Consider the following 13,469-nt stretch of genomic DNA (forward strand, 5'->3'; position numbering starts at 1 on the left):
ACACAACTCAGGAGATAGTAGCAGCTCTTAACCAATACCGTTCAAGTCCAGCATAGGATAGATACTCGGCATATGCTTCCGTTTTACAACCCCTCCTATCAGTTAAGCAACCTATTAAATTTTTTTTCAAAGCAACTTCCCAGCAAAAGAGAAGACATTAAAAAAAAAAATACAAAGACCACTTGCAAGTGTAGCTAAGTACAGAAATTTTAAGTGTAGGTCAGGTTTTGGACTTATGCTTTAGCTGTAGCACTTAAAAACAAACAAACACACACTTCACTTACCAGGTACCACTTTCAAATTTATAGTTCACTCTTTCTGGATCTGCAAATCTGTGATCTACAAAACACGGCAGAAATTATTTCTCTCCAACATTTTGGAGAAATAAAATAAAAAGCCAAACCCACGTTTACTACTATTGCTTACTGTATACTTCAGAAATTAGTGTTAAAATAATATTCCCCATATCTTCCACTTGAGATGCTCCAAAATGCCATGCTGGACTGCTCTTTTCAAGATTTAAATCTGTAAATTGAAGTTAAGTCAACAGTCATGGAGTAAATGAATTTATAACTGAACAGAGAATTCCCCACCCTGCACATGGGCCAACAAGCTTTCATGGTATCCTTGACACAGTCAATTTACACTTAAAATAGTACATCTATGTTCTTGTTCATGATTTAGTTATCTTGACAGTTCAAACACCCTCCCCCAACCACTGTCACCTCCCAGAACACCAGATCACTTTAGGAAGCATTTGATGACAGCACAGCAGAGATGCTAAAAGAGCTCCCATAACAAGTGTAAATTATTTGGTAGAATTTAATGAAAGTCGAAGACCTTCTTGCATTCAGAATAGATTGGAGTCCCCTCTTAAATCTCACCATAGCAATTGTAATCCCCACGGGAAATGCTCCACATGGATTAAAACCTCTCTTTCTGCGGGAAGGGAAAAGGCAAATTAAAACAACGACTAGATGCTTATAAAAACTAAAAAAAGAGGTTGCTAAGTACTTCCTAATATAGATTACATGGCATCTCTCACAATTTGCTCCTCTCCTTGGATCTAGCATATCACTTCCTGCTTGGATACAACTCAGTAGAGCAGTCTGGACAGTTGAGAGCCACTGATCTAAAGGAAGGCACAGACATTCAAGAGAGGTACCAGAATTGGATTAGGTATGTCTTCACTGCAGAATTAACTCAAGTGAATGCCTCTCATCTCAGGTAAGAGGCAGCTAGGTCTGTACTTACATATGTCAGGAACGTGAAACAAAAACAAAAGTAAAACACACCCCTAACTGACATAGCTATGCTGACATAATCTCAGGCGTAGGTGCAGCTATATTAATGGAAAAAAGCTTCCGTCAGCATCAATACCTTTGTTTGGGAACGTGGTGATCCTACGCAGACAGAAAGTCTCCTGCAAAATAACACTTCAGCTGCAGAGCTATTGCGTTAGCGATTGAGTTGTGCTCACTCAGGCTATAGCTTACACCCCCTGGTGCTGTTAACTTGGGCTGGCGGACGTATCACCACTCTTGCATTAAGGGTTTGTGTGTGACGATGGGACTTGAGTAAGGGACAACACTCAGGTTACATCTTGAGTGAACTCTGCAGTGAAGACAATCCCTTAGGAAGTGCTGTGGAACTGGCACAGCAATGCAGGGCTTAACTCTATTAAGGGTGTTTTTTGTTGCTTGACCACAGTCTGATTTACAAACTGATACAACAATATACAAGACATTTCAATATCTCCACATCAGTTGAAGTTATGGCTTTGATTAAGTGAGGCCCTGACCACTACAACTTGAAAGAAACTGAAATTTGTTAAAATAGAAAAATAAAAAATCCACACTCATGAAGAGTATTTCTCATTAAATTTTTAATTAATATTCTCATTAATTACACTCACTTTTTCTAAGCTAGCTGTATTCAACATATTTTTCTAGACTTTTTTCTATCCAAGTGTCCAATTTAGAAGTTTATTTATTAAGTGTTACATTATTTGGGGAAAGGCTTCTTTTTTTTTTTAAAAAAAAATCAGTTTAAGAGTTATCTCCAATATTTATTTCTTTATTCTAGAATTCCTCATGTCACCTCATTTTGTGCCATGTACCATTACCTTGTAGTACTAGGCCTAACTTCAGGATTGTTTCCCGTCTAGACTACCATTCCTCCCCAAACAGAGAGGGGGGAAATAATAAAAATTAAAAAAAAAAAAAAATCACTAATTCTTTCCACTTACAGTGTGAACAAAGCAATTCCACCCCTCCCCCCACACACTCTTACATTTTACTCTCCCCCAGTGTGTGTGTGTGTGTGGGGGGGGACCACAAAAAATTCAAAGTGGCTTTTTTAGTTGAAGCAAACATTGTTTTAGGAAATATTCCAAGAGCCAACACAGCCTTTGTCATCAAGTGTTGAGACACAAGGAATCAGTTTAGCTAAATTATGCGTTTTATTTGTATTAGCAGGAGTTGAGAGAAAAATGTGGTCAACATTAGAGAGAGTAATTGGGATCTCTCTCATTTTTGCTCCTTCTTACCCGAGAGCAGTTTTTTTACAAGCCTGGGTAAGAAAGAAATGGATCACTGTGCACATATTAAAAAGGCTGTTGGAAACTAAAAAAAACAAAACAAAAAACAAACCCCACCCTGCTCTGAATAAAAACAGATTCAGATGTAGCCAGAAAAGCGTGTATGACTATTTGCATGTAGCAGTGATTTCCAAGCATTGTTTTCTTTTACTTTAGAAAAAGTTTTTAATGTTTTCAGGGGAAGACTTTGTAAACAGTAATTAAAAAAAAAATGAATAGGTCAAGAGTATAATTTCATGTTGTGAATTTGGCTAGTTTCTCTCAGAATGTTATACAGAAATATTCTCTTCTATGGAAATAGATTAGGAAGAGGAAGTTTAAAGAAAGTTTTAAGACTTCTCACTGTGGACACAAAGAAGTCCAAAATAATTAAATCCTACAAACAATACCTGTGTAGATATAGGATCTATTTACAACCCATAGGTACATTTATAGTCTTAGATGTTGTATTGTGTAAGTACAAGACTGGGAGCCTGGAACTCCTGAATTTTACTTCCCAGCTCCAACACCAACTCCTTCTGTAGCTTTGAGGGAGAGTCACTTCAAGCATTCTACCTTAGGCCCATTTGTACAGATAGTTTCTTTCCCTACCATCCCCCAGTCTCATTCCACACTCGCCGCATATGGCCTCCCTCCTCTCATTCCCCTTCTCCCTTAGCTTATCCCCCATGGCTTTCAATCCTGGCACATATTCACCCACCCCAAATTTGTCTCAACATGAGAGTTCTTCAAAAAAGCCATTACATTTGAGGGAACAAGGATCTTTCAATGCACAAAGACCTAAATAACATACCAAGATTCTAACTTAACTTCCAGAAAACTTCTTTCGCTTGCAGTGCAAGAGCTTGAAGATTTAGGGTTTCCCCAAAAACTAATGGCAAGCAAGGCAGAAGGATGCCCGTGTTTCAAAAAACAAACAACCCCCACCCCCCAACACCTCCCTTTTCACTTCCACAGAAACATGGTCCACTTTGAACCTCTCCCGCATATCACATGGCAGATGTACTGACCTTCTCCACGAACAGTGATTGAGACACTATTTGTGACAGCAGAAACAGACATCCAACTATGGAATGACTTACCAATGTCACACACACAATGATCTTCCAGAGGTACATGTACTCTCTGGGCACTAGCCCAGGGGCCCCACCAATCATAAGGGGTGGTGGTGGGGGAGGAGAGGATAGCAGAAATGAGTGGAGCTGTAACTCTGCACACTAGGTCACACTACCATTGCCTCAAATTTGGCCCAGCTGCTCCCTCCCCGACAGAAAGGCAGCCAGGCCAAACTTGAGTGGCACTGTGACTCCACATGCCAGGTCACAACTCCACGCAGGTGGCCCCCAGCTCCATTCCCATAGTGCACAGGACCCCAAAATTCTTTCAATTGGCACGGTCTCCGCTATCCATTCCATGTCACCTGAAACAATTAATTGGATCACCAATCTCGACGTGGACATTAACATTTTAAGCCAAATGAAAAAGACTGACTAGCACTATGGGGCCCTAATCTTGGGTGATCCCTAGGCACCACAAAAATAAATATGAATAATAGATAATTTACATAGGTGAAGGGATTAAGTTAAGATGAAAACCTTTGAGTGCTGAGTTATAGTTGTGCTCAGTGTAATGCTTTTTACATCCTTCCTGATAGACACTATTTTTTGCCATTTTGCTTTCCAGCATGTTCCAATTCATGATGGGGGGGGGGGGGAGGAGTAGTATACACACACACACACACACACACAACACAGAGCAACAACAGAAGATCAGGAGTACTTTCTTCAGGGTATTAGACTGTTTACCCTTCAATATATATTCCTCATTAAGACAGTCCTCCTCCGACTAAGCCCAGAAAGAAGACAGACAGCTATTCTTGCTCCAATTATATCCTCTGCTTACTTTCCATTTAATGGCTTCTGCATGCCTGATCTTGAGGGAAAGGAGGATGAGTCTTCTGGAGACTGATCTAGTAATAGTCATGCAAGCTTTATTCATTCCACTCTAAGGGCATTCACAACAGTGAAAACTGGCTCAGCAAGCTCTGCAAATCAAGAAGTGCTGTGAATTAGGGAGGTACAGAGGTGCAAAATGAACACTCCCTGGCCTTCTGTATATTTGCACACGAGTTGAACATAATTTCCTGAATAACCACAACTCTTTTCTTAGCAGGAATGTACTTGTTTCTCCAGTAGCTTTTCTGTGGCGATTATTTTCTTGTTACTTTCACATTACTTTCACTCTTAGGTCATGCCAAGAAAACAAGGTTTGCCACAAACTTAAACAGAAAAAAAATTGCTTGATTCCATAACAAAGATAGCAGAGGAGACCTCTCATCAAAAAGAAGATTCTTAGTTAGGTAGCATAAGTTCTTCCTCAATTCCCTAAATTAGAGGTGGCACCTTTTAGACCACTATTTCCCTTCTTTAGCATCCCAGCAGCCTTTACAACAAAACCAAACACACTATTTATGATTTCCACTGGAGGAGTGGCGGGAGAAAGAGTGCTTTGACAGGATGGACTAATTCTTGAAACTAGAATCCCTTTCTTACCATAGATTGAGGTAGTTTTAGCTGATGAAATTGGTTATAAATCCTCTCTAAAAGCAAAATAAAGTACCCAATTATTAATTCAGTTTAAAAACGCTGTACTCTTTTTTTTTTACAAGAGGTTGCCCCCCCGCACAAAATACATGATCAAGCATAATATACTGTTATTTAACATTCTGTGCCGGGGGCTACTTATGGTTAGCTGAAAAGAGAACAAATACACACACACGCTCAGATGTGCAATACAGGTCACACACATGGCTAGATTGTCCATGATCCTGCACTTTGTACAGTCACTTACACTAGTGAGAATGAATGCATAACATTAACTTTCTGATTTGGTAGCATTTTATATAGTAATACTACTTCACTCTTACTTTTTTTTTCTTCCACAGATGTCAAATCTCCTCTCAAAGAAGAATTATCCCCATTTTACAGATGGGAAAATTGAGGTGCAGAAAGGCAAAATGACTTACTCAGTGTCACCCATCAGGCCAGTGGCAGAACCAGGAATACAAGCCAGGTCTCCTGAAGTCCAAGCAAGTTGTTTATCCATTAGCCATATTGCCTCCCTATTCTGCAGTCAGCATACAAGGCAACAGAGAATTTGACTTTCACGAAGTTTCACGTTAGATTCAGACCTTGTGCCCTCTCGACTTGGAAGATACTTAGTTGCTTTAAGAGCAGAGGGACTGTTGAAATTCTGCAAGAGTATGCAATATTTTTTAAGTTTCTTTTCAAGTGACTTCAGACTCTGCAGGTCTGACTTTTCCCTTAAATGCCTATTTCAAGTTTGAGTTACCTTTCATTCAGAGTCTGCCTACCGCCGTCACTACAAAATTCACTCATATTTGAAAGAAAGTGCCTAATGTAGTAATTTTTTTCCAGTGAAATGGGACTGTTTAAGTTGGTAATGCGAACAGAGAAGTAGCTTAATAGTTTATTGCAAATATTTTGCACATCGTTACAGACCACCAATTAATGATATTGGTGTCATAAGCAAGCAAGCCACTTACACAGTGCTTCACCCAACATCAGGAAATGATCTTCTGCTTGACATTTTTACCAGTTTCTACCACTCCTTTAAGAGTACAGAAATACTATCCCAGTCTGACAAAAATTGGCAGTCTATGAAACAAGCCACGCTGTAACAGTAATTAAGAAGCCACATGAACCAAACCAAAACCCACCATGAGAACAAAATCCATTATCCAATCAAACTTAGAAGAGACAGTGAATATTTTAACCATTTCACATAAACCAAACAGGTTTACAATGAGAAGTCACCAAGGTAAACAGACCTACAAATCAGTCAAATAATCTGGAACCAGAAAGAAAACTAAAAGCCACAAATAAAACCAATCACTAAAATTATATGTTTTCAGAGAGGTGTGCAATTAACTAGTCTATCCAGTTCAGAACTCAGGTCTACACTAGGGTATTTTGTTGAAGCACCATTGGCGGTAGAAGCAATGGGAGCTACAATATAGACCTTGTCTACACGGGCAGTGGCACGTAGGGTATGTGTAACTAGATGCGGCAGTGAAAAGCAGGCTGCACCTGCACTGTGGCGTAGCTACATGCAGCACCAGAGAAAGGCTCCGGTGGGGGACAGCAGGGAAAGGCTCCAGCAGCTTCCCATTGCTGGAACCTTTCCCCACTGCCTCACCCTTGCCAGAGCCTTTCACTGTGGTAGGGAAAGGCTCCAACAGTGGGACACAACAGTGCTAAAAATAGCAGTGTAGATAGGGGATGCACTGCTTGGGCATGTAGAGTATATACCCTAAGGTTCTGATGTTTCTTTACTCTATTTGCTTAAGTGCCTTACCATCTACACTGCTATTTATACCCATGCTAAGGGGCATGCAACATATCTGCACCTAACAGCATGTAGGGTACATATAGTCCTAAGCTAAGCTTCAGCCAGTCACTGGAGTTGTAAGCACCATGCCATCCAACCCCGCTCAGAGTGGGTCTAAGTGACATTTAGAGGCCAATGGCCATGGAAATTATCTGGTCAAATTCTCAATATAAGATTCATCATTGCCCTCCCAATACCAAGAATGCCCTTGTGTATTGGTCAGTACTATACTATTTGAATCACTGAACATTTGACCCTCCTGTGGTTGGTCAGAATCTCTGCTACCCAGAGATAAGAGGAAAGAGGTACATCAGACCTCATTTCCCATTGAATGGATAAAACATTCTCACCAGTGCAGTCTCTTTCAATTTCTTTGTACAAAACACAAGTAGTTTATTGTTCAGGGATTCTGCGATAGATAAACTTTAGACTGTAAGCTCTTTGAAGCAGGGACTTTTCTTATGTTTTCTAAGAAGTTCATTGCATGTTTGCAGACAACAGTAGTAAAAAGACACCATTACCCCTTCCTGGACTGTGTAGAAGAGCCTAATAAATGGCAGAGATACCTTATATTAACAAATCAACACACACATATTTTAGGGTAGTGAGATAAAAAAGGCACATCTCCCTGAGTGGAAAAGGGAGTTACACTGCTCCGACATCTGAAGCTACTTTCAAGCTTTGGATTCCACTGTTAAAACATTGACACAACAACTATTTTATGCACTGTTGCTACATAGTCACATGCAAAAAACTGCAGTTATTTACTATTTTTATTTAGGCTTTACTATCTCAGATGTCACTGTGTGGCAGATGCCAGCTTTAATGGTAATCACTGTACATGTACAACAGGTGTTTACATATGGAGTGTAACCCAGTCTAACTGTTTCTCACCAATATTTATTTTAGCTTTGAAAACTGAGAAGAGTATTTTAAATTCATATCCCTCCTGGCCAGCCAGCCTTTGCAGGCTCCCTTTGGTGGTGTCATTTGAGAAGTCAAGGGTTTTCTACTTCTGAGTTACAAAACAGGGATGTGTGCAGACCTAAGAGGCAAGACACTAGCCATCAGGGAGGCGGGAGGAAGAGTCTAGCCAGCAGACATTTTTGGAGGTGAGTTTCAGTTGCTATGGATTGTCTCCAGTGCAGACTGAGAATAACGCAGCAAAGATTTTTTTAAGAGCCATATTTAACTGGGTTACTGACTACTTGAGAACAGTTTCTGGAAAGCTTTTTTAGCCATTGGATGCCCTCTCCATACTAGAGAAGGAGAGAATACAGTGAAGAGACAGGATTCCTAGTCTAGTTGCATGTTAGAAGGTATACTGTGCAGAGTTTACATGAAGCATCATGTGTTTGGATACCTCAGGTATTGAAAGCAACCCCATGTACTATTCAAAGGTTGAATACCATAATAGCTTCAGAAATAAATGTTCCAGAAATTAAAACTGAGCTCCCACAACATCCATGATCTAATATCTGCCAAACAAGGCTGAAAAAATGCTATGAAAATTGGAAGCATTTTAAATGCACGCTATCAACATGCAAATTTTATCTCAGTGTTTCCCTTCAAGTGTTTTAGTAACTAGGAGTCAAGGTTTACCAAAACTTGACATTAAATAAAAAACTAAGGCAGTGATTGTTAATATGGCAAAATTCAGAGGTAAAGAAGAGAGAAAGGACAAACTTCAGTTTCAAAATCTTCTATAGACTGTTCAAAGCTTTTGCAAGGTCCCACAAATTTTTGCATAGCTACCAGAGACAGAAGCATTAGTAGGAAACCCGTTAATGACTCAATAATATTTACTAAATTATAATATTTCTAAACAAGCATTATGAACACTCCTATGCTCCTGGGCTGTGTTTCTAGAAGTACTAGGCTGCTATTATAATTCAAGTTATGATTTTAAAAAAAGGATACATTCTGTCATGGCAGCAGCGTCCAGTTTGTCAACATCAGAGGAGTCAGGGAAACATTTCTTGAACTCTTTCCGCAAGTCAAAAAAGGAGTAGAAGCATTCAGGCAATAAGATATTCTGTAAGAGGACATAGTAGTGACTGTAAACTAAGGTGAATCCAGGCTATGTTCTCTTGAGTTTTCATACTTTGCAACCAAACAGTTTTCAAGTAAAAAATAGCCACACTCACCTGAGTATATCATAGCACATATTTTTACAAGGCTCTTCTTTCAGTGACTTAAATGTTGTTATGAATCTTTCTTACTCAGTAAGTCTGTTCCCTTGATATAGTCAAGAATATTTGCTTCCTTTACTGCCAAAAGGGAAGGTTATTGCTGCTTTTTATTACTACTAATACTATGGATTCAATACAACTGTGGGAGAGCAAATGGATACTATTACAACACCATACCTATTGAACCAGAGGGGTCACGGCTCGATTTACAGAGTCCAAACAAACTTGCAGAAGACATTTTAATTTTATAGACAGCATATTCAATGAAGGGAATTCACAGATTCTATTTGCAAAGTATAATCACACTTCAAACAGTTGTTCTGGCTATTTTGTAATACAGACAACGTGTAGTGTGATGTGGTGTAAAGGTTTTGTCAGCATGTGCTTGTGATGGATGCATTACTAATGAGTAGCAAAGCTAAGAGTGTGTACAGCTAATCTCACGTAAGTGCCAATAAAAGCCATTATACCCTAACACTATGTATGCCACATACTCAAACTCTTAAATAGTTTTGTTTAATTCTTCATCCTGTCGTACAAGGTATAAAGGCAGGCACCCAATTGCACAAAGGGAAAGAAAATGAATGCGGGATAACCTCTAAAAATAACCTACAACGTATTTTTAATACATAGCAGTGTCATGTTTTAAAGTTTAACATCTCATAATCTTCCAGGAATAGAAGTATATGCTGTATATTCCACTCTAACCCTTTTTCCTAATTGTGTGATTCTATTAAGGTTAGCAACGGGGGTGGCCTGGGAAGGGGAAGTCAGATTCCTGAAGCCTGTCACTGGTGCATTACTGATTATTGCTACTCCTTTTACTTCAGGCAAATTTTATTTTATTTTTTTCTGTGTATGGAGAAATTTCACATTAGGGGAAAGAGGAAGTTTTTTTTTTTTTTTTAAAAAATACATTGGGTTGATTAAAAAAGGCAGCTTTCTTAGAGGTTTGGAAAGTTTGAAGTCATCCTAGAGGAGACTGATTAGTAACAGGCAGAACAAAAGTAGGTTGTCACATGTACATGATAGAGACTATTGTGTGGATAGCATCACCAATTACATATTTAAACTATAACACATGAGAGATTGAATAAGAGAATGGGGTGCAATGGCAGTGATGTTTTTTTAAAAAAACAATACAACTATCTGATAATAAAGGAGTAGCTTTTCTAAAGATGTATCTATGATGTTTGATTCATTCAAAGTTCCAAGGTATTGTTTGCAAATCTGACAAAATTAACTCTGCTACAGTTTAACTGAAATCAAATGTATCTAGAGGATTGTGATTGCATGGATATGGTGTTTGGCAGAAGTACAGAAGTGAAGAGTCTGAGTTGTGGAGGACGATGGATATTTAGGAACTTCCTTGTAAGAAATATATATATATTTTTTTAAAGTTCATTGAAAGCTATTAAGTTTTGGAACAGGAAATGTCTTGAGTTAACTAGTATGGAATGGTGTCCACACGTAAAAGTCCTTATTTGTATCCGGCTGAAAAGTCAGTATTTCCTACAGCCATAAGCTTCCATGTCTAGTTCAGCTGTTCATGAGATAATGCTTCTTTTCCAAAAGTCAGCAAAACAAGATCCTTGCATCCACAATTTAGTGGCCAATTTGTGTCTTGGGATATTGTGTTTTGGGATGAGAGGGTGTATGTATGTGTGTGTGCAGGGGGGGAGGTGCTGTTGGAAGGATTTTAGACACTAAGAAGTTGGGGTTTGGCTTTGGAATATTGATAGGTATTATGTTAGTGATGCAAATTGCATCTATTTTCAGAAATTTTGCATTTAAGTGCAAGATCAGCACAGATGTTAGAATGTTATTTTCTTGTACCAACCCCACCAGCAGGGGAGGGCAGGAAGAGCCCCACACATCAATGATTTTTATTATCTATGGCAGTGGTTCCCAAACTTGTTCCGCCGCTTGTGCGGTGAAAACCCCTGGCGGGCCGAGCCGGTTTGTTTACCTGCCACGTCCGCAGATTCGGCCGATCGCGGCTCCCAGTGGCCGCGGTTCGCTGCTCCAGGCCAATGGAGCTGCTTGAAGCGGCTGCCAGTAAGTCCCTCGGCCCACGCCGCTTCCAGCGGCTCCCATTGGCCTGGAGCAGCAAACCGCAGCCACTGGGAGCCGTGATCAGCCGAACCTGCGGAAGCGTCAGGTAAACGAACCGGTCCGGCCCGCCAGGGGCTTTCCCTGCACGTGTGGCGGAACAAGTTTGGGAACCACTGCTCTATGTGTACTTGACTGCTACAGCCAGACAAAGTGTGTACTAGCCCACTGGGGCCCTAAGCAGGAATATTCTGTCCCTCCACCCCCCTCAAAATGCATAATAAAAAGTGAATAGTGGGCCCCCCTTGAGCTGCTCGGGGCCCTAAGCAATTTCTTAGTGTGCTTAAACCTAGCCCCAGCTCTACAGCCAGAGTAGCTGCATTTTTCTCTATTACAGAAGTTCCGAACTGCAGGTTCTTTTCTGCTACTCTGGCTCTCTTATTTTAAAATGTAAAAACTGAACTTTTATTTCATAAGTGTCATCCCACCCCCACAAATTCTTACGCAGATAGTCCAACTTTGGTATTTCCCAGTTGTGGTTTCATGACACTTCAGTCCCCCGTCCCCTCAACCTCTGTTCTTAATCATTTAGTGTAAACCTTACCTGCCTATGTCATAACAACCACTCAAAGTCAGGGCCTGGAAGTAGCTCATATTGGACACCCAAAACTGAGGCCCTCAAAAACAGCTAATGATTTTTCAAGTCTTGGTTTTAGTTTACATTTAGGGTTTAATCTCAACATTTTGTTATCCACAAGAAAACTACAGAATGTCACAGGCTTGTCTGTTTGGTTTAATCTATAATCAGTGCAGAGCAGATTTCAAATTACCAGCTATTTGTATTGAAATAGCAACTGAAGACCCTAGCCAACACTGAATGTCTATTGTTCTAGACACTGCACAAATACATAGAAAAGAGGCAATCCCTCGTGCCGCCCCCCCAAATCTTACAAACTAAGATGACAGAAAATCAACTTTCAAAGATTCTGGGTTTGTTTTTTTTCCTTTTTTTTTTTACTGTGTACTTAATCTGATTGCATGGAGGATGAACCGCATAAAATAGGTAAATTGTACAGCAGTTAGAGAAATAACTGTCATATGGAGAGAAAAGTAGAGTTATTAAAATATGGTTTATTTTTTTCATGTTTAGAACACATCTGTATTATGAATCACTTCATACTATCTGGAGCTTTCTCTGTTTGTTAAACTGACTTTTTTGGAGTGATAAATCGAAATAGTAGCAGTAAGTATTACATTAACAAATAATCTGATATCACAGTCTGATATTAGCAGTAAGATTTACTGTTTTACTAGCATCATGCTTTCAACCATTTAAAGAAACAAGATACAGAAAAGAATGAAATGCATGGTTCTAAAACCATCAGTGAAAACAAAAGACTGGAATAAATCTGTAGCATGATTCTTAAAACATTGTTCGCTCCTAATGGTACTGAAACACAGAACTGTGCAAGGACAACCATGTTATAACTGAGGTCCATCTACACCACTGCAGTTCTACTGGCAATAGAGAAGTCAGATAGGGACTTGCAAGTCTATTAGTGATTGGTAATTTTGGAAATACATCAAATTATTCATCATCTGCCTCAAATTTTCTATAAAGACATGTTATCAGACCAGTGTTTGGTTCTTTACAAATACAGGCAAGTACTACTATCCAAGTACAAGCTGAATATTCGGTAAAGACTGAACGCTCATATTTAGATCTGTCAACTTTCAAAGTTTCAAAACAGCATGTACAACAATGTTAAAATTGTAAATTTTTCACAAGTCCTACAAATCAATTCCTGTATTAACCCATTATAGCAACCTACGGGTTTGTGTACATGAAAAATACCACTATAGGGTAGAGTGTGAATTTAAACTGCTGTAATTAAACCGATATAACTACCGATGTGGACATACTTATTCCAGTACAAGGGTCCTTTTTCTGTTTTAGCTTAAGCCACTTCCAAAGCTGCATAAACTAAACCAGAAAAAGGTCTTATTAAACTGACATAATAATGAAGAGTTGTACTGGTATAACCACAGCAGTTTAACTATATCATTTTAACTGGAAAGTTCTCCTGTGTAGACAAGCCCCAAGAGTCTAAAAAGCTTATTGATGGATGAGAGATTTTTCTGTTATGAATATGCTGAAATAGACTCTTATCGGGCATCATAAAGCAAAAAGAAGCTGATCAATTCTACATTAAAAC

The 13,469-nt window shown here is 39.3% G+C and overlaps 1 protein-coding gene across 2 annotated transcripts in view; it reads right to left on the minus strand.

Moving 5' to 3' along the window:
• Window positions 1–13,469, minus strand: part of ESRP1 (epithelial splicing regulatory protein 1) — a 56,324-nt gene that overhangs the window by 38,306 nt on the left and 4,549 nt on the right. For both annotated transcript variants that reach the window (XM_073329366.1, XM_073329365.1), the window contains exons 4-6: window positions 8,930–9,044; window positions 427–525; window positions 285–339 (exon numbers count right to left, since the gene is read on the minus strand). In XM_073329366.1, the coding sequence (XP_073185467.1) occupies window positions 285–339; window positions 427–525; window positions 8,930–9,044 (269 nt within the window). The remainder of the gene's footprint in view (window positions 1–284; window positions 340–426; window positions 526–8,929; window positions 9,045–13,469) is intronic.

This window comes from Lepidochelys kempii, chromosome 2 (assembly GCF_965140265.1).
Source record: "Lepidochelys kempii isolate rLepKem1 chromosome 2, rLepKem1.hap2, whole genome shotgun sequence".
Lineage (NCBI taxonomy): Eukaryota > Metazoa > Chordata > Testudines > Cheloniidae > Lepidochelys > Lepidochelys kempii.